The sequence below is a fragment of the Chinchilla lanigera genome, unplaced genomic scaffold (genome assembly GCF_000276665.1).
Source record: "Chinchilla lanigera isolate Chin_1 unplaced genomic scaffold, ChiLan1.0 scaffold00113, whole genome shotgun sequence".
NCBI classification, from domain to species: domain Eukaryota; kingdom Metazoa; phylum Chordata; class Mammalia; order Rodentia; family Chinchillidae; genus Chinchilla; species Chinchilla lanigera.
The window spans coordinates 3,167,159-3,193,487 of NW_004955514.1; the positions used below are offsets into that span (position 1 = coordinate 3,167,159).

A 26,329-nucleotide genomic window follows, 5' to 3' on the forward strand; every position below is an offset into this window, starting at 1 on the left:
AGAGGCCCAGGTACTCGTACTCAGAGCCCAAGCCACAGGCTCCGCGGGTGACCACAGCTGCCAGGGAATCACAGTCACAACCAGAGACTGTGTGGCTTACACCAAACGCACAGCACTAAACCCCGGTTCTGGAGGCCAGCAGGCTGAGATGAGGCTTGCCAGCTAACAGTTAGTGCCTGCAGGCCCCAGTCCTTCCGGAATCTCCAGGGAGCAACTCTCCTTGCTTTTTCTCCTTCCCAAATTCCCTGGCTCCTAGACACTCCTCCATCTTCAAAGCCAGCAGTGCAGGGTCTCCAGCCTCTCTCTGACCTTCTACCTCCCCTCCCTGTTCTAAGAACCCTGCAATGACACCAGGGCCATCTGGATGGTCTAAGTTACATCCCTGGCTCAGGATCTTTAACTGGACCTATCTGCAAAGTCCTGGTTATCACCGAATTTGACATCCACAGATTCTGGGGACTGGGATGTGTGCATCCTTGGGGGTGGGGACCTTACTCTGCCTGCCATGGTGCACGGAAATAAAGCCGTGAGTAAGCATCCCACAGGTCTGGTATCTGCCCACAGCACACAGAGAAGAACAGGAGGCCCAGAAAGATTGTACAGTGGCCCAAGGGTGCGCTGGTCAATAAGCGGGAGGCCGGATGTCACCAAGGTAAAGTGGACTTCAGACCTCATCTTCCCACCTGACCATACATCCCTCCCCAGTGGGACGGATGGACGAGGGCTTGTAGGTGTGGGCACTTTGCATTCCCCACAGGAGTGGGGAAGGGCCACTGCGAGCTCCTTATTTCATGAGGTGCCCCCCACTTCTTCCTGCAGAACAGCCATGGTGGCCTGTGCCCTGCTGGAACCACCACCAAGGTCCTTGTCTCTGTGGGCAAATTCATGATCTGCCGGAGACCCTGTGACTAGGGTTCTTTGCCACAGCACTTGTGTGGCTGCTGAGTCCGCCTCATTGTTCCTCGGTCGTTTCTGACACCTTCCCTACAAACCCTGTCCGTTTCGAGCCGCACTGGTTTCTGTCTGTTGTCGCTGAAGCCCTGGTGGCCTTCAGTAAAGCAGCTGCGCTGAGGGCCCTGGGGCCCCACGGGAGGTCCCCGACCTTCTGCAGATGCGGAACTGAGGCTCACCGGAGGAGCAGCCTCTGCGGCATCTTCCCCGCCTGCCTCCGGTGTCCAGCCTGGCTTTCCCCTGTCCTCTGGCACGGTGAGCTGATGTGGTACCTTCTAGCCCATTCATCCAGTACCCAACATGTGGTCACCCTTAGTGGCCGCAGGGGCCAAGCCAGGGAAGATGCTGGGAGCTCCTCCCGCTTGGAGAGAAGGGACACCCTGCGCCAGCGCTCTGCATGCCGCGGCGGAGAGGACCAAGCGCCTGCTCTGTGCTCCTCTGTTCTGGGCCCTTCAGGTATATTATCCCATCTTCCCTCTCTGCAAAGAAGCATCCTGGTCCCAGTGCAGAGGGCCAGAGAAGCCATAAGGGGCGGCGTGGGAACAGAAGGCAGCTGTGCGGGCTGGCCTTCACACCCCAGATACATACACTGCTGCTGAAGTGAAAGAACCAGAAAGCGGGGTGGGGGCTTAAAAAGTGTCCAGCCACGCTTGTGGTACAGCCTTGTCATCTCAGCTCCCGGGGAGGCTGAGGCTGGAGGACTGCAAGCTCTAGCCAGCCTGTGCAACTTAGTGACTTAAGGAGATCTTGTCTCAAAGTTAAAAGTTAAAAAAAGAGTTGGGGATGTAGCTCAGAGTGAAGACCCTGGGTCCAATGCCCCGCACCACACACACACAACACACACAAATCCTAAAATAAGGGATGCTGATTTTTAACAGCAGAGTTAGAAGGAAGTCGGTGGTGCCAATGCCAGGTGATGGGCTTCTCCGTAAGCCCTGGTGGATGTGGGGACGCAAGTTGCTCCCTGTTCAGGTCACCTGCTGCCTGCCTGGTCTGTGAACCTTCCACCCGTGCTCCATGGAGGTGAGTGGGCTGGCCCTCCCACTCCCAGAGAACATGTGACCCCGGCCTGGCCAATCAGAGCCACAGCTTCCTGGGCTCAGGGCCTGGCTCAGCCCCTGGCTCAGAAGCCTCAGTGATGGGAGTTCAGCTCAGGCTCTGCTGGATTTGAGGACGCTGCCTCCCTCTGCACCTTAGGTTAGATGCAGGTTAGAAATGGCAGCAGAGGGCCCCTGCTTGCCTCCTCTCATAGCCCAAGGGTGCTGCTGACCCCCAGGATATGGTGTTTTTTGTTCACGTGCCCTCCCTGCTGGGACGTGCAGCCCCACCTGCAGCGACCATCTGCCCCCACTGAGCCTTGATGTCTGTCTCCAAGTTGAGTGACAGCAGCGCTGCCCGCTACTCTGAGGATTAAATGAGATTTGCAGCCGTGACCACACACTGCACACCAGGGCTGCAGACAGCTGCCCTCCCTGGGCTGGAGACCAGAAGCTGTGATCAAGGTGGGAACGGTACATGTTCTTCCCAAGACTCCAGAGAGAAGCTCTCCCATGCTGGCATTTTGGCATCCAGGGCCGCCAGCCACCCTTGGCCCTCCTGGCTTGTGGCTCCGTCACTGCCTGAGGTGTCTCACTGCCTCCTCCCCTGCGTCCCCACACTGCCTCCCCACACAGTTCTTGTTGGTGTCTGTGCTTCTTCTTTCCTTAGAGGGACCGGGTCATGCTGGAAATACCATCATCTCACCCTGATCAGAGCTGCAAACACCCCATTTCTAGAGGAAATCACGCTCGCTGGTACCAAGTGTGGGGACACAGACGGAGTTCTTTTGGCCCAGTTCAGCCCATAACACCATGCATAGCTGTGGTGTTCAGCAGTGCCAGTGACCACTGCTTCCTGTCCGAGCAGAGCAGGGTCCAGGGGAAGCAGACCTGGGCACAGGCAGGGAGTCTGGGGCGGTGGAGCTGTGACCTGTCATCCTAGGGCTGTCCGGGCACCAGAATGACAACAGCTCATCGGCAACTCCAGGCCTGCGCTTCTCCCTCACTTCCTGCCGCTGGAGGGACCCTGCAGGATGGGGACAGTCTGCCTGCTGTGGTCCGGAGCTGCTTGGAGGCAGCAGAGGCACTGGCCGTGTGGCCTCTGGGAAGCTGCATGAACTGCCCGGGCCTCTGCATCCCCCCAGAAAGCTGTGCGGCTGTGCTGGTCGTTAGGGACTGCTGGGCCACGCGGCCACAGGTGAGGGACACGGGACCGCTCCATCATGTCGGCTCTGCTTCCGCAGCGAGGGCACCTTTGCTCTCTGCAATACCCAGAGTGTCCCCAAGACAAGGCTTTGGCCTGGTTCACAGCTTGTCCTCACCGCAGGACAGTGAATGAGGAAATCGACCATGGAGCCCTTGTCCTAAGTCACCCAGGACAGTCGCTGGTGGCCAGGGTGGCCAGGGATGCTGAGACTCAGTGTGCTTTGGACCCCTGGTCCAACACAGCGATTTCCTGTTGAAATGTGCGTGTGTGTATATGCGTATGTGCATGTGCTCTTTTAGTATTCAATCCGATGCTGACACGATACAGAGGAGTACGACGAAAATTCACATGAATTTTTAACACAAAACATGACACTTGAACGCGACTCCGGGCCCAGCAGCCTCACGGGCCCAGCCTCACACCGCCCACGCCCTGGGGCTCCAGGGCAGAGTCGGAAACACGCTTCCAGCCCAGATCTACACAGGCCGTGTGGCAGCTGGGGAGGGATGGCAGGGTGCCCAGGGTCCTAGGTCACGCCTCCAGGACAAGCGCAGAGTGCCTGCCCCAGGCATCAGGCTGCAGAGCTCTGGTGAGGGCGCAGGTGAGACAAAAATAAAAGGGAATTCATTCTGTAAGAACATTTGCAAAGTGGTCTCCTAAGAAGCTCTCAAGTGCTGCTCAGCCTGTAATTGTTGCTAAGTGGACTCATAACAGTGTTTGAGTTTTCCCACAGAACTTCTCCATTACTCGGTAACGCTGGGCCCGGCGGCGTCATGGGGGGCAGTGTGTCCTCCCGGATCTGCTTCGCTGTGGCAGGGTACACAGTCTTTGGGTCCTTTCCTAATTCCTCCCACAAACCCGGGGCAGGGGCTCAGCCCCTCAGCCCCTCACAGGTTTTAGAAGGCTGGCATGGTTCACCCAGGGCACCTGCTGCCTGGCATGGGCACACAGCAGGGCCTTAGCCTGCGTCTGTGCTCTGCAGAATGGACCGAGGTGTCTCCCTGCGGCACGAGCTGCAGATGCACACAGTAGGATCTTAAGTGGACCAGGGTGGATGCTGAGAAGGCGCTGGGAGACCCAGCCCACATGGACGGAGCAGAGTTGGGTTTCTATCCCTGAGAGCATCTCATTCCCTGGCTGTCCCTCTGTCCCCTGAATCTCCCTTACAGATGGGGAAACTGAGGCTCACAGTGAAAACAAGATGTGCCTGCCTGCACGGCTCGGCACGTGTCAGAGTGAGCCTGGGGGTGTTAAAGACCTGCTGATCTCTGACCTCCAGCAACCCGGGCGGGCTTGCACCGACACAGGGGACCCATCTGCTCCCTCAGACTTTTCTGCAGGGAAGCCCAGAAGCTTGGAGCATGGCAAAAGGCGCTCCTGGGTCTGGAGACCCGGGTTCAAATCCTGGCCCCACACGAAGTGTGGCAGTGAATGCGTCCCACGATTCTCTGTGAGGGGTGGTTGCATCCCATTTTTTAATGAAGAAACTGAGGCACAAAGCGAGTGAGCTGGGACTGGTCTGTCTGAGTCTCTTCCTGTGACACTGAACTTCTCTGAATGGAGTCTAGTACGCAGTTTGGCTTTGCCTCCTGCCTCCCCTGACATTCTGGGGTTCCCAGGTGGGTGAGGGTGAAGTCACACATTTGGGGGGCTCCTCGTGGAAGCCAGTAGGAAGGTAGCCCTGGAAAGAGGAGTTTCCTGATCGTACAGCCAGCCAGAGAGCAGAGCCAGGACACTCGCCCAGGACCTGATGAGATGCCGCACAAACCCCACACCCACAGGATGCTCAGAAGCTGCTTGTGTTGCCCTCAGGCTCCACCAGAGGAGCTCATTCATGCCAGCCGCTTTTCCTGTGCACCTGACAGTGAGGACAAATGTGCCCCCAATGCCGGACAGCCTTCCTGCAAAGGCGGGGCTGGGGCCTTACAACTCTGAGTGAGTGGGACTGGGAAGGGTAACCGAAGGACGGGGAGGGAAATGTCTCACAGCCTGGTCACTGTCCCAAAGCAGGAAGAAGCAAACCTTACAGGCCCGGCCATGGGGAGCCAGAGCCCCAGGATCAGCCACCTCCGCTCAGCACATACCTTTCTCTTGTTAGTTGGGCAGATGTAGAAGTTGTCGATGATGGTAGTGACGCCGGGCTGCAAGGTGAGCTTGGTGTAGGACGTGCCAAAGTCTGATGACCTGTGGAAAAGGGCCAGGTGTCAGTAAGGCCCCACATTCTACCCAGCGCCCACCACATTCCAGCCCAGCGGGAGCCCCTGAACCCCTTGAGAGTTGTCCCTTCCGTCCCCCTTGAGGTGGCATGTCCGTCTGTATATGCTTTCGGATGCTGTGGTGTTCAGCAGTGCCAGTGACCACTGCTTCCTGTCCGAGCGGACAATGGGCCGCTCTGCTAGCTCCCTCCTTGCCTAAGAAAATCAATTCTCAGAGGTTTTGAGAGTAAATGCTACCTAATTCCACCTCCAGCTTTTGTCCCCTGGGCTCCGCATGTGTGCACCGTCGTCCTTTCTCCCTCCTGCAGTCTGTTTCCCTGTCGCTGCCATGAGTACTAGGTGCCGGCTGACTGAACCATGCCAGCCTTCTAAAAACCGGGGACAAAGGATTCGCCCAGGCTGGTGCCCTGGCCCAGAGCAAGGGGGCTCTGAAGCCCAGCATGTCACCTCCTGGCAGTGCCATGGTGTGGTCCCTCTGTCACTCTGACACCTGATGCCAGCCGGGCACTGTATCTGTGAACAGAAACCCACCTGTCACCCGGTACCATGGAGGCCCTTGCTCACCTGCTTTCCCCTGGACCCAAGCTCATCAGAGCCCCAGCACCCAGGCTGACCCCCTCAGTCCAGGCTGACAGCGGGCATGGGCATAAGCTGGCAGGGGATGGCTGAGCACCTCCCAGGACCCGAGCCCAAGGGATGAGGTCACAGGGGGTGGAAGAGCGGGTCCCCAACCTCGCCACCCGGGGCAAGTCCCTCCCCGTGCAGAGAGATGCAGGTGAGGGCTCTGCAGCAACGAGAGGGACTTGGCCACCATCTGTGGTGTGGGGGCCACAGATACGGAGGCCATGGAGTTCATTCTGCGCTGAAGCTGGAGACCCAGTGACTCCGAAAGCAAGCCCTTATGGCCAGGGTAGAAACACACAGGCTCTGCAGATGTGTGCCTTTGGGCCGGGTTCTCATCTCAGACCTCAGCTACAGCACGGCCGGACCTCAAAGCCCCATCTCAGTGCAACCTACACTGACTTGTGCTGTGGCCTGAGGAGCCCCTCTCCCTCTCTGGGCCCACAGCGGGGCTGGCTGGGCCTGGCCCCTCTCGCAGTGCTGAGATCTTTAGATGCTTCTGGTCTAAAGTGTCCCCGGAGCCTCCTATGTGGGGAAGGTGATCGGCTCATAGGGTCTGCGCTCATCCCTGGCTCATCCCACGTCTCTGCATGGATGTTTTCCCTTCTTAAATCTGCACCTGAAAGGCCAGTCCAGGAAGATGGGGCCTGTTCACCATCTTTGCACTTGGTAGTTAGGGGGCCACACGTCGTTATAGCCTTCAGAGGCCCCAGGGTTACAGGGTCCCTCCAGGCCAGGACGAGGGCCAGCCCTTGGGCTCCCAGGATGACCCAGCAGGTGCAGCCCCTCCTGGCGTCCCCGGGGCCTGGGGACCGATCTGACCTCTGCAGTCCTGGGCTCGCAGGGAGGACCTAGACGCAGCAGAACAAAGACGCGTCTGCGGCGTGGAGGTGGAATTAGGGAGCATTTACTCTCAAAACCTCCGGGAATTGATTTTCTTAGGCAAGGAGGGAGCTAGCGGAGCGGCCCATTAGCAGAGGATCGATCCAGACACCCAGGGCACTGCAGACACCAGCGGGAAAAATGGCTGTGTTTATGCGCTTGAGGCCATGAGTATCCTGCAGGCTCGGCCTGGCCATCCGCCAGACTTGACTAGCGATCCTGCCCCGGCCTCTTAGCCCATCCCTCCTCTCCGCCTCGAGCCGTCCACGGCTTCAGCCCAGATCTGGCCTCACCAGGACATGGCCAGTCTCTTCTCTGCCCTCACCCCGGCCAGCTGCCCACAGCTGCTCACTCGAGGGCACTGCCAGGTGCGGGCCAGCAGCGGACAATGGGAGCAGGTGCACAAGGGCTCTGCTGGCCCGGGAACCCGCCTTCCAAGGAGCATGGGTTGGGGGGACGCTAAATAAAGCAACAAGAACACCACGGCCTCAGGGTAGAAGAGGAGAGGAAGAAAGAACGCAGGGGAGGAAAGTGGGGTCTGTGTGCAGGCAGGGGTCCTGCAACAGGGGCACTGCAGGCCGAGAGCTGACGGGAGGGAGAGGCCGAGTCTGGCGGGGGCACTCGTTCCGGGCCAAGCGCTGTCTCCTGGACTCACGTCCACCCGGAACTTGTGGATGTGACCTCATCTGAAAACAGTCTTCGCAGATGTGGTCAGGCTAAGACGGGGTCACTGTGGGTTAGACTGGTGTCCCGGAGGAGGGAGGCTGGGACAGAGACACAGAGAGACGTACAAGGGAGGAACACAGCCCCACGACACCCTGGCTTCCCTTCCCTGGCTCCCCGAATGCTGGAAGAATAAAACCCAGTTGTTTCAGTTACCCGGCACCTAGTACTCATGGCATCCACAGGGGAACAGACTGCAGGAGAGAGAAAGGACGATGGTGCGCACGTGCGGAGCCCAGGGGACAAAAGCTGGGCCAGGGGCGTCACCAGGCAGCCCCCACCCGCAACCCCTCCCTAGCCCAGCCCCTCCTCTCGCTCCAAGGCAATGCCCCAGGCGCGCGGGGGGCTCTGGGCTCAGGGGGGAGTGCAGCTGCGGGCAGACCTCACAGGGGAGGGTGCCAGTGTCCCCGCAGACACAGGCTGAAATCAAGGCACACTGTCACCAGACCGCTCTGGGGCTCACAAGTCTGCAACGGGCCTAGGGGCTAACGTCAGCGTGCTGGCGTCTGTGCACGCACCAGGGACCATGTGCTCCCCGTCTTCCCACCTCCTGGAAGCACCGCCCTCCACCCCTGCCTCGTCACAGCACCAGCTTTTGGGGACAGCTCGCCCCCTGGATCCCCCTCGCATCCCACAGGGTGCAGGCGGATAATCCCGGATGGTCCCCTCATCCCAAGGCCTTAATCCCACCTGCAAAGCCCATCACCATGTAGGGGACAGCGTCACACATCCAAGGCCTCAGCACCGAGTGTCTCTGGGGCCCTTCACAGCAAGCAGGCACTCGAGCCAGGGCTGAGGTCTGTGTAGGCGCCCCCCGGGAAATGATGCGTAGCGGCTGAGGGGCTGGGGTGGGCCGTCACAGACAGCAGGGCCTGAGGCCGAAGGGCTGCAAGGCAGGGAACGGAGCCATCCCCAGGGCTACAGGTGGCCAGACCCGCTCTGCCGCATGGCACCCACTGGCCGGGCAAGGCCGCCAGCACTCAGGATGTGGAGAACTTATCCCAACAAAAATACACCGTAGCTGTAAAACACACACTGATTGCAAAGACTTGGTATAAAGAAAGAACCTAAAATACTTCATCGTAAATTTTCTGAGTTATAATGCTGACACATATTGATGTAGTAATATGCTGGATATATTGAGTTTGTTATAATCTATCATTCAAATTAATTTCATCTGCTCCTACTTTAATACAGTCTGCTCTGATTGAGGTTTTCAGTTCACAGCAAAATCAAGCAATACTCAGATCGACACCGCAGGCCTACGCAGCACAGCCTGACCTGCCAAGGCCACCCCATGAGCTGGGACACCTGGACCTGCACGGCCACTGCCCCATCCCCTGGAGGCCACTGTTCACACTGGGCCATCTTGGAGTTGACAGTATGGTGACATGGCCCCCCAGCTACACTGTCACACAGAGTGATGTTCCCACCTTAACCGCCCCCCTGTGCTCTGCCTGCTCATCCCTCCCTCCCTGCAAACCCCAGGGACACAGACCTTCTCTCCGTCTCCACGGTCACCTTCTCCAGAGCGTCCTGCAGAGGGATCACAGGACGGAGCCTCTTAGCCCGGCTCCTTTCCTTAGCAGTGCATGCCTGAGTGTCTGCTGCCCCTGTCCCAAGCCTACAGGCTGCTCTGCAGTGTGGCCACAGAGCAGTGAAATGACATGTTGGGGTTCACCCTACTCCGACAGGATGTGCAAAGCGCACCACGCCAGGCTGGGGCCATGTGCGGAAGCGGGTGCCCCTGGGCCGTAGTGCAGCTGTGTGCACTGTCTGCACCTGGGAAGCGTTGCCTGCCTTTGGCTGAGGGCTGTGTGGAGGGGGCTCAGATGGCGAGGGGTTGCTGCCCATGCTACTGCCGGGCTCATCACCGATGCTGGCCCACAGTGGCTGCAGCGGGGGACAGGGGACCAAGTGGTGGCTCGTGTTCAGGAGGTGCAGTGCAAGAGACTTGGCCGGACTCGGGATTAGAAGGACGGCGGGGACACAGGTGAGATGCACAGCAAAGCTGCTCAGACAGGCACCTCGAGAGAGAGGGTGAAGGACTGGACTAGGTGTTGGGACAGCCCTGCATGAAGGATGCACGATGCGTCCAGGTGAAAGCGGCCGGCAGGCTCTGCACCCGTGTCCCACGGCACGGGGACCTGGCTGCATGCGGGGTCTCAGCATCAGCTTCTCCTCCCCCAAGCATCAGAGGGCGGGCACCAGGGTCGCTGCGACTGTGACCACCGGCCCTCAACCTGCAGCCCCCTGGACCTGATGCCAAAGACTCCAAGTGTGTCCGGCTCCTCATGAGGCCGGACAGCATTTTCCTGGTGGTGTTTGAGTGTTCTGACGGCCGCTCCATTCCCCCGTCTCTCAGACATGTGCATCCTGCTCTCAGGAGCACACCTGGTCTTGTGCTGGACGCTGCTGTTAAATTCAAAGTTTCACGAACAATGCAGACAAACAAACAAACCACAGCAACAACCGCCGCAAAACCCCTCCGAACACCTGCTGTGTGTCCTGTGTTGTGGTAGAAGCAGGGCCCCCAGACAAGGTGGCCCTGGTCCCAAGAAGCGAGAGGAGATGGAACCAGCAGGACACAGGCTGGCATCCGAGCCACGGGTGAGGGTCTCACGGCCACCACACTCATACCATCCACTGGGACGTCAGACGACAGTCATCGTCTCTTTCAGTTCCGGGGCAAAGTCAAGGTGCCAGAGGCCACACTCCCTCTGAAGGCCACACTGGAGGGTCCTTCCTGCCTCCTGGTGACTTCAAATGTCCGTGCTTGTGGCCACATCACTCCAGTCCCTGCTTCTGTCTCCATATCGGATTTAAGACCCACCGTCAATCCAGAATGGCAACATGGCTATCCTTAGCTAACCATAGTCCCTGTGTCCAGTAAGGTCACATGACGAGGCTCCGGGAGACTTGGGTTTTGAGGTGACCTTATCACCTCATACAAGCAGCAACATTTACTGAACCCTGCTCCACGCAGACAGAACTCACAGTAGACACCTTCCGCACCCAGCTCCTGTTGACAGCCCCCATTTTTTCATGGAGAAACAGGGACAGGGAGTCAGCGCAGAGTGAAGCCCAGCTGGGTCTGAGGTCCCCCGACCCTGGGTCCCAGGAAGGAGATGTGGACAAACACAGAGCACGCACGCCCAGAAAATACCGGGACCCAGGGGAGAGGGACACCTCCTCTAGGCCACCACCAGGCACAAGCAAAGCCTCAGGGGTGCACCTCTGAGTGACATCACTTCTGGGAGGAGTTCAGCTGAGGGGACCTGTGGGGACAATGAGGGCCGAGTGGCCCTGGTGACAGGGGTCGGGCCACACTCCTTCCACCCTTCCCCGCACTGGCTGGGCGCAGGCAGGGGCACCGCAAGTGAAGGTTGTCAGCTCAGGGGAACGGAGTGCTGTGCCGCTCAGCCCCGCCCACCCGAGGAGAGGGAGGGAGGGGCGCTGTGCCTGTCTGCCGGAACCCCTTCTGCCTGCTGAGACTTCTCTCGGAGGACTCCAAGTGCAGACCAGGAAAGGGGGTGACGGTTACTACACAGAGAGTCCAGGAGAGAGGCGGCCCTCAGTGCAGATGGCCAGTCAGGCAGGACCTCTGCCCAATCCTGGACCTGATGCCCTCTGCCCTTGCAGCCCACACGGGCCCCTGCCAGAGTCAGGACAGTGAGCATCAAGACCACCCACACAGCCAACGGCCTGCAAATAGCCGGCACCCAATCGGTGCTTGTCGGGTTCCTGCGGGGGTGCTCTGGGTGCCAGACCTGGAGGCTGTGTGGCCTCAGGCCAGCCTGTTTCCCTCTCTGGACAACAGTTTCCCACTGCCTGATGCCCGCAGACCTGACTCCTGAGACGGGGAAGGTCACCCTCCCTCTCCCGTGCCTGCACCCCAGCCCCTCCCCCTTCCAGTGTCTGCACCGGTACCAACTTCTTCCGCTGCACCCAGCAACTCAGAGTGTGATCACCGCAATCTACGTGTATTCAAATTTAAAAATTAAAAAAAAAAAAAAAAAAAAACCCAGAGTCTAAAATCAGGCGGATAGGAACAGGGAGGGCAAGCGCAGTTGGGAAATTGCTATTTGCAATCGGCTGCCTAATTGCTGAGTGTTTGTACATATTCACTTTTTAAAGTGATCTAATTGGGCCATTTTCATATTCTGTCATTATTTCATTGGTGGGGACATCCGCTCAGCCCCCTGCCCCTCCACGAGCCCTGCTGTGTGCTCTCTCAGCTCCCTCCCCACCTGGAGGTCTCACAGGTGCACAAAGGTGGATGCCCTGCCTGACCCGCGTCTCTGAGCTCTGCACAAGGCCCTGGGTAAGCCAGGCCCTGCCCTGGGACTCCACCTCTGTATCTGTGTGAAGGGCCTGCTGTGACCGTCAAAGAGCGCGCTGCAGAGGGGCGCAGGGTCACAGGCAGGCAGTCCGGGGAGCCCATGCTGCCCAGCGTCACACTGTGTACGGGGCAGGCTCGGCTGTGGCTGCAGGTGAATGTGCCCGAGTGTCCTCTGAATCAGGGCTCTGCCTCTGACAGCCAGCTGGCACCCCATTGCCACTCTGGAGATGAGAACTGGCAGCTGCACTGGACATATGGGGAAACTGAGGTCCAGCAGGTCAGGCACCCGTCAGAGACACAGGGACACGTGGCAGAGCGCCAACTCCAACCCAGTCTCTGAGCACAGGCAACGTGTGTTGGAGATGTCCTTCCCGGCAGACTCTGTCCCGGGCGCTGGTTGCATCCCGGGCTGGGGTCAGGAAGTTTGTGACGGGAGCGTGGAGGAGAAATGCAGAGGGCACTCTGGTGCCAGGGACCCAACAGCTTCATGAGACCGCAAGGGGGACTTGGACCGGCCACCCAGATTTCCTAACCTATGGCCTAGTTGAGCATAAAGTGCTGGCTTCTTCCTGCCATTCACGGAATACCTGCATTCAAAACCCACTGATCGCACATCATAAAGAGTCAGTCACTCCCAGTGATCACAGGGCTGCCAGTGCCCGGCACCAGGCACCGCGAGAGCTGCTCCTACCACATATGGCAGTCCAGGAAGAGATCCAAGTTCAAGATCTGAAATATGGTCTCTGCCCAACGTTTACTGGCTTCACACTCTCATAAAATCAAAACATTGTCAGGCAGACCGTCCAGAGCCAGGGGGCTGTGTGCCGCAACCTCAGCTGCGGCAGGAGCTGAGGCCAAGGTCGTGAGTGAGAGCAGACGCCCTCCACATGGGCCCCTGGCAGATGCCCACCAGGCCCTGGACGCCTGCAGCGTAGCACGGTGAGGGTAGCCCTTTAGAACCGGGGTGTGCCCCAGTTCACAGATGAGGAACCTGAGGCCAGGGAATGTCAAGGGCCTCCCCGAAGGGTACGGCAACTGCAGGCTCCCACGGAAGCCCCAGCTGCTGCTCAGGGCTGGTCACCTCTGTGCTTGTCCAGGTTGAGCCCCTGCTGGGCACCAGTGTCCCCAGAGAAGGTGGCGTGGCACAGGCCCGTCCCGTACATGGAGACCTCTGGATGCCATTCTCACCCCAGCAGTATCTGGAGGGCACTTCCAGGGCTAAAGTGCCAGCACCTGGACACTGACTACAGGCCACACTGGCACGAGGCCCAGGGAGTGCCCTCAGCTTAGGGCTCCTAACTCAGTGTCAACCTTGGCCCAGCCCCACCAGAGGACCCAGGAGACCAGAGGCCTGGGGCACGGCAGGGGAGTCCAGATATCCCAGGTCGCCGATGGTGCCGGGGCCCCTGCCATGGGCCGTGTCCTCAGCCCTTCCAGGGAGCCCTGCAGGGTACTGTGACGATGCCCATTAGTGGATCTTCCTGCAGTGGAATGGGGTCAGGCTGGGCCAGCTCCAGTGTCCCTTGTATCCCTCCTGGCAGCCTCATCAGCACCTTAGGGACAGGAATGGGCCTGATACTCCTGGCCCCTAGCCACTGTTGACTCCATGGGGAGGACTCGACCCTGTTCCGTGAATCCCTCTCGCTTCCTGCTCCTCCCTGAGCCCTGTGAACATCAGTGTCAGAGGTCATCTCGTCCCAACATACACATCGGAGCACCTAGTGTGTGCCAGGTCCACTAGATCCGCAGGCAGAGGGGGCAGCAGGGTGCATCTGTGCCTAGGGGTCCAATGCAAGTGGGTGCCCCATTTGAATCATAAAAGAATCCCATGCCAGGCTTTGAACCTCATGAGGGCCTCTGATATCCTTGCAAACAGCACCAAAGGGTTTAGCCTGGCTCCAGCCGCACAGTCTCCATTCCACAGGCCCAAGCTCCAGCAACCCCTGCTGCTGGGCAGGACATGGTGCCAACCTGTGGGAGCCAAGAGCCAGGGGTCTGAGGACAGGAAGGGGGCCCCTGAAATGCCACCCAAAGAGCAGCTTGCAGAGCCAGCCATACCATCCCTGATCCCAGCACTGAGCTGTGCCCGTGCGAGTGGAGTGAAACCACATGTTGGGTCAGAAGCGACCAAGCCAGATCTGTCGGTGTCGATCTGACTGTGCTATCTGGGGCTTCCGGCGCTGGGAGGAAGGAGCACTGAGGCTCTAGAAGTGTTATTTGCAGAGGTTTTAAATGCACAAGGTGAGACCTTTGCAACGGCCCTGCCCTACCTAGCAGAGTCTCTAGAAATTGCTTATGACCTTCCAGGCTCCCTGAGGCCCACGTCACCAGGGTCACCCTCCTGGCATGTACTGAGCTCTCTGCTGCTGGCCTTGGCACGCAGGGCTATCACCTGCAGCTACTGTTCCTGCTTTCTCAGCTGCTCCCGCAGACCCTCATCCGGGCATGCTTCCAATAACAGGATGGTGACTGCCACCTTCTACCCCGTAGGCTGGTGGGCGGGAGGGCAGAGGCAGAGCTGCCAGGCCTGGCCATTAGCAGCAGCAGGTGCAGAGGGTAGAAGCATCAATTACCTTGGCAGCTCTGCAGGCTGCGGGCAAGAGGCCACCCCTGCACTTAACACCGTGCTGGGGCTCAGGGAGAAGCCACCTTGGAGGAGCTATGACTTCTGGGTTAATCGAGATAATTACATTTGCTGGGGGTGGAGGCTTCAGGCTGAGCTCTGGCCAGGCAGGGGCGAGTCTAGGAAGATCCCAGCAAGGGAAGTGCAGAAGGGCTGAAAGAAAACAGGGACTGCGTGTATCATGTTTGCTGGGTGCATGGTTTATATCTAGCTACCCCCGAAGCCTGTGTGCTGCAGTCCCAGGCAGGGCTTTGGCGGTGAGTGGATGATGGGGCTCAAAGCTGGCTGACCGCTGTTAGGAGTGGGGTCTGGTGGGAAGAGGCGGTCCCTGGGGGCGTGGCTGGGAAGCTCCTCCCTTGATTTGCTCTTTGCTTCCCATCCACCATGCCCTGAGCAGCTCTCCCCTGCCAGGCCCCTCTGCTACCTCATCCTGCCTTGGAGCCAGCCAGCTGTGGACTAAATTGTGAGCCAAAATAAACCTCTCCTTTACGCTGCGGGTGTCAGGTATTTTGTCCCAGCAATGAGAATAATGACTAAGACAGGGAAGAAAGTCACACCAGCGCCTCCTCGGGACGGGCCCGTGCCTGCCAGCCAAGGCCAGCCTCTTCCTCCTGCTGCCCAGAAATCACAGTGACTCAAGCGTCAGCCCAGAAGGCCAGCCTGCCTGGGAGGTTGCCAGGTACTCCACTGCCTGCCTTACATCCGGTTAAGAAGCACTCAAGAGACCAGCGGAGCGTGTAACGTAACACGGTTCCACAGAGCTGCCCGGCCCCTTCCCTCAAGGCAAGGGCAGGCAGGGAGCACTGGCAGGGGTAAATGGGAAGGGCCAGAGACCCCATGGAGGACTAGAGGAAGTCGAGGCAGGCAGGGACTGGGAGCCAGAGAGCCAGGCCAGGGACAGGTTTGGGATGGAAGCTGCACAAGGCTTCCACCTGGGATCACCTGACGATACTCCTCAGGCAATAAGACACCCTTCCTGATAGGCTGAGGCATCCTTGACTCCTCCTGAGATCATTTAAAAGGGGACAGAAACTGAAAAGTGCAACAGAAACGACAAGCAAGGCAGCTATGATGGGATCGGTGCCCAGGCCCTCTTCCCTCCCACTTCCTGCCTAGGCCCTCGGCCCTAAGCTAGTGTATTTACAGTCTGCAGTTCCAGGAACACACACGCGCGTGGCCGCATTTCCTTCCTAATGTGTCCTGTGCTGCGTCCTTTTCCTCCCAGAGCACGCGGCCATCCCAGCGGGCGATTCTTCCGGCCACCATGTTTACACACTTTCTACACGATGTGCATTTTGGAAATCTATTTGTTCCTATTTGTCGGCTTGACAAGCAGCCGTGCCCTTCGTGACCAGCCCTGGCATCATCCTAACACACCCACAGTGCCCTGGTGCTGAATGTAGCCTGGGGTTAAACCCCAGAACCAGTAACTCTGAGAGATGCTCTGAGCTTCTGTGTGGCTGTTTAAAAATGTGTTCTAGGACCCAAGAAAGTCGTACAACGCAATATATACGTATTTTTAGACAAGGTCTCGCTGTGTCGTTCAGGCTGGCCTTGAACTCACCATGTGTCCCAAGTGGGCCCTGAACTCACGAGGATCTTCCTGCCTTAGCCACCACAGGGTTACGGGTGTGCACCACCGTGCCTGGCCACAATGCGATATTTTAAAATGAAGGTCTCGTTAATTCTTTGGGGATGCTGGAACAAAACGGTAATACTTTCCCATGCCAGTTCCCAGCTCCCTCACACACTCATTTTTTGAGTGACTGTTATCTACCTCCTGGGCCTGCTGCAGGGCGCCCCAGTGACGTACCAAGTGCACCCAGAGAAGAGAAAACCCGTGCGGGGCCTCAGCCGGCCTGAACACCTGAGGAGGGCTCCGTCTTCAAATGTCGAGAATACTTTGATAGAAAGCGTGACAACCAGGAAATAAGACACGATCAACACAAACAATTCCCCATCTCAGGAAAGGTCCGATAAATGCTTTCTGTTGTGGAACTGGGGATGGAAGTTTGTAATGGCAAGAAGTTCTTGGAATACAGAAACCGAAGGCGATTCAGCGATAAAGCTGACGCATGCAGCCTGTGACCTCCTCGCCCTAGGTCAGCCAGGCCACGCACTCAGAGGGCAGCAGGGCCTGCAACATGGTCCCCAGAACTCCTGGCTGGAGCACACGGGGCTGGGCTGGCCGAGCCCATCACACCCCTCGCTGCTGTTAGCCCAGGTGCTCTCTGTCCCCCGCCTCCACCAGTTCCCCCTCGCCCCACACCCCACACCTTGTCCTCTGGGCACCCGAAGCAGTCCCTGTCCCCTTGGGGACAGAGCCCTGACAGACTCCAGGGGCTCATGCTAGGCCTGAGGTGGTGGTGCCAAGAAAGCCGTAGGCTCCTCCCGAGCCAGCAGCCAGAACTCGGACACCCAGGCGAGCAGGTGGGCAGCCCGGGGACCACCCATCCTGCTGAATGCCTCCACAGTCACCAGCCTGGGTCCCAAAGCCCAGTCTGCAGCCAGGCACCACTCACCCTTCCATGGCAGGGCTGTTCTGGACTCAGAACCGAACCAAGGTACCGACCGACAAACGCCGGAGCACACGGATCGCCAACTGAGATTTAAAAGTGAGCCTTTATTACCTGGCCAGCGACTGCCTGAGAGCCTCCACGCAGGGTAGGATCAGGTCAGCACCAAACCAGGGGAGAGAGCAGCTTTTAAGCCAAAAACCCACATCCTGCTTGGCAAGCGAACTCTTTGTGAAGCGGTCTTCCGAGACACTATAGAAACTTTAGGAAACTTACAGGAAAGGAATGATACATTTTAGGGAGTTTCAGGGAGCGGCTAGAATGCGGAATGACGCAGGTGGAAAGGACAAGAGGGGGAGTAATCAGTAATTTTTCATGTTCTTTGTGAGGCCATGCATGTCCCTTGTGAGGCCTTTACAAGGCCATGGTGCCAGGCTGTGTGACCCCGAGCTGGTCACTCAACTCTCCAGACTTCAGCTGTCCCTGCTACACCATGAGGGGAACCGGGCTGTCCCCACCGTGTCTCAAGGGCACACGGTCCACCAGGGACACAGCCAGCTGCCTTCCTCCTCCTGAGCATGCTCCCAGCAGCAAAAGGAAGGGGCCAGCACAGCAGGTCCGGCTCATCCACACCCCATGCACTCCAATCTCTGGCTACTTCCTGGGAAACAGCCACAGAGCCCATGGGATGTCCTGCCAGAGCCTGGCTTTGTTTACCAAAGCTCTGGGGCATGTGCATGGTCTTTGCTAGTAATGTGACTCCTGGTGGTCTTAGGTCACTGGCACCAGCTTGACCTCAGAGGGACAGAGACTGAGACCAGCAAGTCCACATGGCTGACCTCCACTAAAGCCCAGACCACTGTTGCCACTGAGTAAGCCCAGAATGTGACCTGCATGTAGGGTCCTGCCCCAGGGCCTTTGCACCTGCTGCTCTCCTTCTCAGCTACTCCCCCAGGTATCTGCTCCAGGGTTGCACACTGGGCCTCTCTGGCTGATGTAGCCCTGCACCTGCCATGACTCCAGTTCCTCTGTGTGGATTTCCATCCTGGCGCATGTCACCTGATGTTACACTTCCGTATTCCTGACATTACACTTTTGCTGAGTCGCCATCCCCATGTAGCCGTCAGCTTCCAGGGGCAGAAGCGCTGGTGTCTGCTCCCCGCCAGCTCCAGAAGTGGCAGCAGCAGCATCTTCTGTCCTAAAGCTGCAGTGGCCGACAGCTCCCCTAGGTGAGTTCCGTGTCCGATGTGAGCCAGGCTGCAGATCCCAGCCCTGGAGATCCCACCTGTGCCTGTACCACATACAGAAAGCTCCTTCCCCGGCTGCCCTGTGCAGAACCCAGTCACAACTCAGGTGCCCACAGGGGGGGCTGGCCTGGACCCACCTAGTGTCCTCCACCCCGTAGCCACGCCTTGCTGCTTGCGAGTCTCCAGCCCTGCCCCTGTGTCCCCTGCTCCCGGTGGAGGCAGATTGTGGGCAAAAGTTTGTGAGATGACTGAACGCTGTCCAAACGCTTTCCATAACAGCAATAAAGGGTGGCAAAATTACAGCTGGCGCGGAGCCGGCCCGCGTCTCTGCCCCCCTCGGCCCATGGCGCCCTCCACCCACAGACGCCGTGATAACTTAATGCACTCTGCTCACAGGCAAGCCGACCGAAGGCGGGTGGAAATTGGCAGAACATATTTCTCCGATTCTTAAGAATCCCATTTGAGAATTAAATAACGACAAGATGCCTTTAAGCGTTTGAAAATTATGAGTAAAGCCGTTCCCAGAGAAGGCTTGTCGTTCAGCAAGCACACAGAATTGATCATTCCGCCCCCAGGTCTGCAGAGCCCGGCAGTGGGAGGAGGGGTACACAGGCTGAGCTCGCGGGATGCCACTTCCCGGATGATGCGGGGTCCCCTGGTGGGAAGTCTCGCTCCACCACTGGGCTCTGCCTGCCCCTGTGCTGAGTAGGTCTCGCTGGGTTCCCCCACATGCCGGCCATGTGCCAACCTCCACTGTATCCAGCCAGCGTTTGAGCCCTGTGTCCAGCAGGCTAGGAGGGATAGAGCAGGGACAGTGTGACCCTCCGTAAACTTCCCTCCTCCTAGCGGGTGTTGGTAGGGTGTCCTAGGTGAGGCCTGGCTAACCCCACAGGGGGTACTGCTCACAGGACTGACCAGAGAGCCAGGAGGCGGTGGCTGGGACTCCTAGTCCTTCAGGGCATATTGTGAATGCATAGGCTAGAAAAGTTTAAGGCGAGGAAGTTGAGGCTCAGAGAAGTTAAGCAATGTGTTCAGCACACCAGTTAGTGTGGTGTCAGCTTGGCTGGTTGTGCTCTCCCCTGGGAGGTGTCGGTAGAGCACACTCCCGGATGTGAATAGGTGAGTCACGGAGGTGTGACCTGGGGTAACCTCCTCTCCGGCATTGTTCCTCTGATCCACTTCACAGCCACCAAGAGTCAAGCAGCTTTGCTCTGCCACGTCCCTCCACCATGATGTTCCTGCCTTGGAGTCAGATTACCATGGACTGATCCCCTGAAACCGTGAGGTAAGTAACCCTCCCCTCCTTTACACTGTGGGTGCTGGGCAGGGTGCTCTAGAGACGGGACAGCTGACTTTACAGTTAGAATCCCGCAGTAGGAAGGTGAGGCAGCATGGACCCAGGTCTTTCTGACTGCTTCCTTCCAGCAGCCTGCAGAGAGAGCCACGGCCCTCATCTCCAGAGTCCCTATGTACCCAGAACTTTCCCTGCAAGCTCAGGCAGGCCTGGGAGCCCCCAGGAAAACGGAAGACAGGAGGTCTGGGGACCAACTGGAAGGGGCTTGGCCAAGGCCCCAAGACCACTGAGTGAGTGCACCCAGGACCAGCTGGGGTGTGGGGACAAGTGCTGCCCTCCCTGGCTTCCAGCCTCATGGAGATGTGGGTCCCACGCTTCACCTTGGGGGTTTCAAAGAACAGCCGGGCCTGGGCGAGTAGAGGGTGAGCACAGACCATTGACAAGGAGGTGGCCACAGTCCCACACCCCACAGTGACAAAGAAAAGCAAGGAGGAGCTTGTGGCACTCGGGGTCTGACTCTGGTTGGCCACCTCGGCCCCCTAGGGACGGTTCCACCTGCTTCTCTGTCTCCCCCTCCCCTCTTTCTGACTCAACACACACGTTCTGGGTACAGCTGTGTGTGGCCCTGGGCTGGGCCTTCACAGGGCACACAGATGCTGGGGAGGATTAGGAGTCAGTTTTCTATCACTGTGACTAAATGTCTGAGGCAATTTAAAGAAGAGGGTTATTCGCACTCACAGTTTCAGAAGTTTCAGCCCATGGTCAGCTGGTTCCATTGCTGTGGCCTGAAGTGAGACACAAACATCATGGCGCAAGGGAAGAGAGCAACTCACCTCACAGCAGCCAGCAAACAGAGAAAGAGCCAGCCAGGGCCAGGGACAACATAGACCCTTCAGAGGAACATCCCCTCCCATGGCCTCTGGGCCCTGGGGGTCTCCACATGGTCGGAATCAGGAAGCCAGGAACACATCCGTCATGTTTTAACCTCAGCCGGTCTGGTCAACTTTGTGAGGGAGACGACCCCGATTTGACAGGCAGGTGACCTCTCTGGAGGTCAGGGCACACAGAGCAGCAGGCAGCCAGGGACAGACAGCAGGGTACCCATCCACCTTGGGGCCTCGGGCAGGAGTCTCCCTGGAAGGGACGCAGAGGAAGCCTCGGCCCCTCTACTGCCCCCAGGTCCCAAAGGAACAGAGGGCCATTGTGTCCCTGCCCATTTCAGTCTGGAACAGGAGACGCACAACGCACTGACCACCCGGGTGCCCGCCAGTCAGAACTGGCTTCAGAGCCCAGCCCAGCTCTCCAGACGCTGAACCATGCTAATCAGGCCAGTAAACGCAACGTTTAAAGATCAGAGGCTGCACAGTTACAGTCTATTAAATTAAATTCACCATCGAGGGTGAAAGGAGATAAACTGGGATTATTCTAGTCACGGCAATTAAGAAAAAAGAAAGGCGCATTCTGAGAGAGATGTAATTTCGTGGTAGCTGGAGCCGCTGTGGCGCTGCCCGCGGGCTGCTGGTTCACAGGGTGGTACAGGAGGGCGGCAGCCTCTGCCCGTGCGCTGGCTCAGCCTGTGCCAGGGTCATTCTGAGAGGAGACCTGCAGCCTGCTCCTGGCCAGTCCCAGAACACGGCCATCCAGGTGGGAGGCAAATGTCCAGCCTTCCCTCCAGGGTCACAGCCAGGAAGCAAGCACAGCTTCCGGGCTGCCCACAATGCCAGGGCCATACGTCTCACTCTCCCTGCCCCTCTTCCCACAGAGCCCTGCTTCCTGGTAGTTGACGCCACCCCTTGGGAGCTTTGCTTTCCTGTCCTGAGAACAGGACAATAGCTCCCCTTCACCAAAGAAATAAAGAGTGGACTTGCAAATGCTCTGTGAGCCACACACACACTGCCTCTGCAGCCACCCTCCTGCCCCACCCTGTCCACCCTCACCTCTGCTCAGCCCTGCGCCCCAGGGACCACCTGTTCCTGGCATCTGCCAGCCACTTCCCGTTGGGGAAGGGAGGCTGGGGCGTGTGTTCCCACTCCTCTGTGCCCAGCTCTGCAGCAGGGTTGCCCCTTTCCATGGCACATCGCACCCTGGTCCTGGTTCTCCTGGGCCGCGGGACCATTCCAGTCCCCATCCCCGACTCTGTCCTCACGCTCTGAGCTCTGGCTGCTCGCTGTCCATGGTGGCCCCAGGGCCTCGTCCATCCCATGTCTCCAGCGTTCTGTCCTGTGCACCAGAAGCAGATGCTGACTTCCTGTGTGGCCCCAGCAGCGCCTTCATGGAAGCGAGGGGTCACCAGCCAAGCGCTGTGCATGCCCGTGCACCTACACACCCCATTTCCCACGGCTCACCGTGGCTGTGTGTCCCTCACGACGCTCTTACCCCATAGGAGCCGGGTGCCCATGAGTCACCCACAACATCATTTAGCGCTACACGATCTCAGCCCTTCTTTCCCGTCCCGGTTTTTCTGCCTACCCCCTCGTATGTCCCTTTATCCTGGCACTGGGTGCGATTTCTGCACTCAGGGCCTCTCCTCGGAGCTCTGATGCATGGTACAGCCATTGCTTGTTCTCATTTTGTGCTGGGATGGAGCCCAGGCCTTGTGTGCGCTTCGCAAGTGCTCTATCACCGAGGTGCAGCCCAGCCCTAGCGTGACCCTCTTTTTGATGCAATGAAAATAGGTGTGCTCACTTCGGCAGCACATGTACTAAAATGAAAATAGCTCTGCTGTTTTATTTCTGACTATAAATCACACTGTGCACTGTATAAGCCCGAGTAGTGCACAAACATGTGAGAAGAGAAGTGCGAACAGCCTGCAATCTTACCCCACCCCTCCGAGGTGGCTGTCACCACAGTGGCCGTCTCGTGCCCCCTCTCCCTCCTTCCTCACTTTTTTCACCTGCTCCAAGCCAGACCCAGACCTCCAGCAAGGCCCATGCAGCTCCCATGCCCTGGACAGTTCCCGAGTGGCTCTTCACACTGTGGGCATTCCAGGTCCCTGACTCTGGCCCAGGCAGACCAAGCAAGCAGGTGACAGGCCATGAGGGAACCACCCGGTCCAGGCAGGACCAGCCACATAATTTCTGGGAGCAAGGGCAGAATACAAACCTCTCAGGAATTTCATTCCAGTAAAGCATTCAGCAAAAGCGGAGCCTTCTGAATGTGGGGCCACAGCCACTATGTAGCTCCCACGCCTGTGGGTCCACCCAGGCTCAGGGGTCAGATGCAGGAGAGTCACTGCGAGCTGAGTGATGTGGCCGTGACCCTGTCTCTATGGACCCGGCCACAGCTTATGAACTGTGCCGGTGATGGGTGACACTGAGCACAGAGTGAGTGTCTCCTCCTTCCAGGGAACCAGCAAAGCCGCAGGAGCAGGGACTGGCTGAGTGGAGGATGTTCTGAGCCCTGGCCCGGGGTTCTCCACAGGCCCTGGGGTACAGGTCATGCAGATGCTGACGAGTTCCCCAACACTCCATCCACGGCACAGGCAGTCAGAGAGCTGGGCCACGCAGAGGGATGCTGTGTGCATATTTCTATTTGTCCATAGAAAGGACAAATGGAAAATCACAGAAGCCACTCTTCATGCAGAGCAATGAGTCAGGTCATACTGTCCCCAGAGGGCAGGGCAGGGTCACAGGGACAGCGCCATCTCCCCTCTGGGCTCCAGAACGGCCTCACCACTTTCATCCAATAGTGCGCTGGCCCGAATTAAAGGCTACGCATATGGGTGACTTAAGAACGTGCATAGTTTTTTCCTTCTGGATTTGGGTTTTCCCGGCTCTAGGAAGTAATAATTTTCCTCTCTGGGGCTTCAGAAAGGATGGTGAATACACGCACATACATGCTGATGTATTTGTAGGTATCCGCGTTCTCCCTGATGAGTGTAGACTCACAAATAGCGCCAGTGTCTGATCCGGGTGCTGGGATGCTGCTGATCACAGAGTATCTCTAGTCGGCTGTTGAATTTTAAAACACGGTCCCAGCTGGAATTTGTCCAATAAATACACCAGGAGATAAAGGAGTAGCCAGGTTCTTAAGAGAAGTGAAATAGCATTTAAGTCGGTCCCGCTTCCCTGGGTCACTGGCACCCTAAATGCTTCATAACATTCCTTTCTCTGTCAATTGCTGCCGTGGAGAGGTGCGTCCCCCAGCGAGGCCACCAGTGGCCGGCTGCCGAGTGCAAGGCCGGCTTCCCCTCTCCCTGCCCGACAGCGTCTGAGCACAAAGGTCGCCAATGCAGACTCACACCAGAGCACCCTTGCATTCTGGCTGTGCTGCCGCTGGAGCTGTGGCTTGAACATCACTTCTACCCCTGCGTCCCGCTCGCACTGCTGTCCTCAGGCCCGGAAGGGGACTTGCGGGGAGGGACACAGTGATGGGAGGGCTGGGATGACAACAGGCGGCGGGTGCTCACAGTCTGTGTGGTCAACCCCCACGGCTGTTTTATAAAGGGCAGCTGCCTTTCCCCTTGCTGCCCAGCGTCCCCACCTCCACCTCTGCTGCTTTCCTTTGCTCTCATACACTGTCCCCTTAAGAGAGGAGACCACAGGCAGGAGCATCATCAGTCCCCTCCTGGGGACCACCCTGACGGCAGAGTCCTCTTCTCCCAGCAGGCAGAAATCACAGCTGGCACTGCTGAGCCCCGAGGCCTCTCGCTGGCTTCCCCAGAACTCCTCTGCTCGGACCCACTGTCACCGTGCACATCCCTTGTGTTGATGGAGCACAGGGAGACCTGGAGGACCACAGATAGCCCGGAGGCCACATCGCACTCCGGACAGCCCTACCTGTGACACAGACCACAAGAGCCCAGCCCCTCTAGGGCTGCCTGGAGGTCAGAGCTCCCCTCATCACGGCCAGGGCTGAGGGACACGGATCTGCCAGGGAGAGCACAGGGCAGAGCCGGGCCTCCATGTCCACCGCAGGCAGAGGGCCGCCGGCACGGGACCTGACACCCAGGCCCCTCCACGCCGCGTCTCCTTTGGGGGAAGAGGCGGGTGCTCTTCCAATGTAATTACAGTGGAAATTAAGAAAATCACTAACCCCACTGTCAGGTGCATAATTAATTTAGGGAACTTAATTGTGTCTTAGCAGGGGAGGATTTCTTCATTCCAGGCAGACATTACAAAGAGAGAAAAGAGGGAAAACCACACCTACACGTTCCTTCTGGCTCAAGGCCTGCAGAGACAATACGAGCACGGTCACACGGTGCAAGCGGGCACCAGGGTGGGGAGACGTCTGCCACAGGCCCGGGGCTGCTTTCATCGTGCGTGCAAAGTGCCCACCAGGATACACAGGGGCCACCTCTGCCCGCACCCCTGTGACAGTCCCGGAGCATCACCCTGATGGGATCCTCCCAGCAGCGAGGCCCTGCACCCAGGGTGCTGGCGATATCAGCGTTCACATGGGCAGGCACAGTGATGGAGGCCATTGTCACGGATGTGCCGCTGCTTCCACTCCCCCTCCGGGAAGGAGACTGATGTGCGGATCACGGTCAACTACAGCCAAGAACCCGGGACAGAGCCAGCAGGCGGCGCCGTGCCCAGTGCTGGGCCACCAGGGTTCGAGGCCAGGACCTGGTAAAGGGCACCTCGCAGAGGTCCTGGCCTGGAGGTCAGCACTGACGAGGTGAGGTTAGGCGCCTGTGCCCCTGAGAAAGATGGGGCGTCCCAGTGTCCTGAGGGGCTCACCCACCTCCAAACAGAGGGAGGAGTCCGCGGGGAGCTGCAGCGCTCGGGCTCGCTGGCAGTCACGCAGGCTGGACACCCACTGCGGTGTAGAGCAGCGCCACTGCCAACGACGGGCCGACCGTCAGGCATGCTGCCGTGGGCTGAGCCCCCGCCTGTGCCAGCGGCCCTGGGGGTGCATGAGGGACACTGACTTGGGCCCCCCACCGTCACTGCCGTCCCACGGCAGGGCCTCCCGAGGGAGGACAGCCCCGCCTCAGCCCAAGACGCAGGCTCTGGAGGTCGGGTCCTCTGTAGCCAGCTGCACCCTCACCAGCACCGTCCTCCTTTTGTGCGATGTCCCTCCCTGATACTGCCTGCCACACAGGAGGCCGGGACCCGAGCAGACAAGGACTTGCGTGTGGGCAGCAGGGAGGAAGGACGGAGGGTGGGCGTTGTGTTAACCACAGGCCCTGGCTGCTAGAGGGGACATGGAAGCCAGGAAGCCAGGCACTGACCACCCAGCTGTGGGTGTCCCCAGGCCCCACGTCAGCTGACCTTAGTGTCCGTGTGTAGGCTGAGCCGAGGCTGGAAGCAGCTGTGTGCGGGCAGGTGCTCCGGCAGCTGTGGGGGGCTCGAAGGCAGGGGGGTGCTAGAAGGCAGAGTGGAGCCCACAGGTCAGGGTTTGCATCCATCACACCCACTACAGTCCCCACCGTGCCTGGGGCCTGCCGGACACTGGTGACCCTTGCCTGATAGATGAAGGGCGGCCCTTCATCTGATGTGCCATCAGTTTTGAGGAGGTGCCAGTCTTGCCAAGCAGTTTAACCCCAGCAGGGTCCCCGTGCAGACTCTGGCGTCTGAGGGAAAGTGCACGCGAGGGTGGACGGCAGACATCGCCGGGTCCGACTCTCCCCATATGCTGTCTTTGGTGCTGGCCTGCCAGGACCCCTGCCCTGGGTGGTGGGACGTTGTCCCAGCAGGACCTCTTTCCTCCCAACCGTCCTCCCCGC

At 58.7% G+C, this 26,329-nt stretch overlaps 1 protein-coding gene across 1 annotated transcript in view; it reads right to left on the reverse strand.

The window, feature by feature from the left end:
* Window positions 1–26,329, reverse strand: part of Sorcs2 (sortilin-related VPS10 domain containing receptor 2) — a gene marked incomplete at its 5' end in the record, with an annotated part of 336,999 nt that overhangs the window by 114,032 nt on the left and 196,638 nt on the right. The window contains 1 exon segment of the mRNA XM_005408856.2: window positions 5,280–5,379. Within this exon segment, the coding sequence (XP_005408913.2) occupies window positions 5,280–5,379 (100 nt within the window).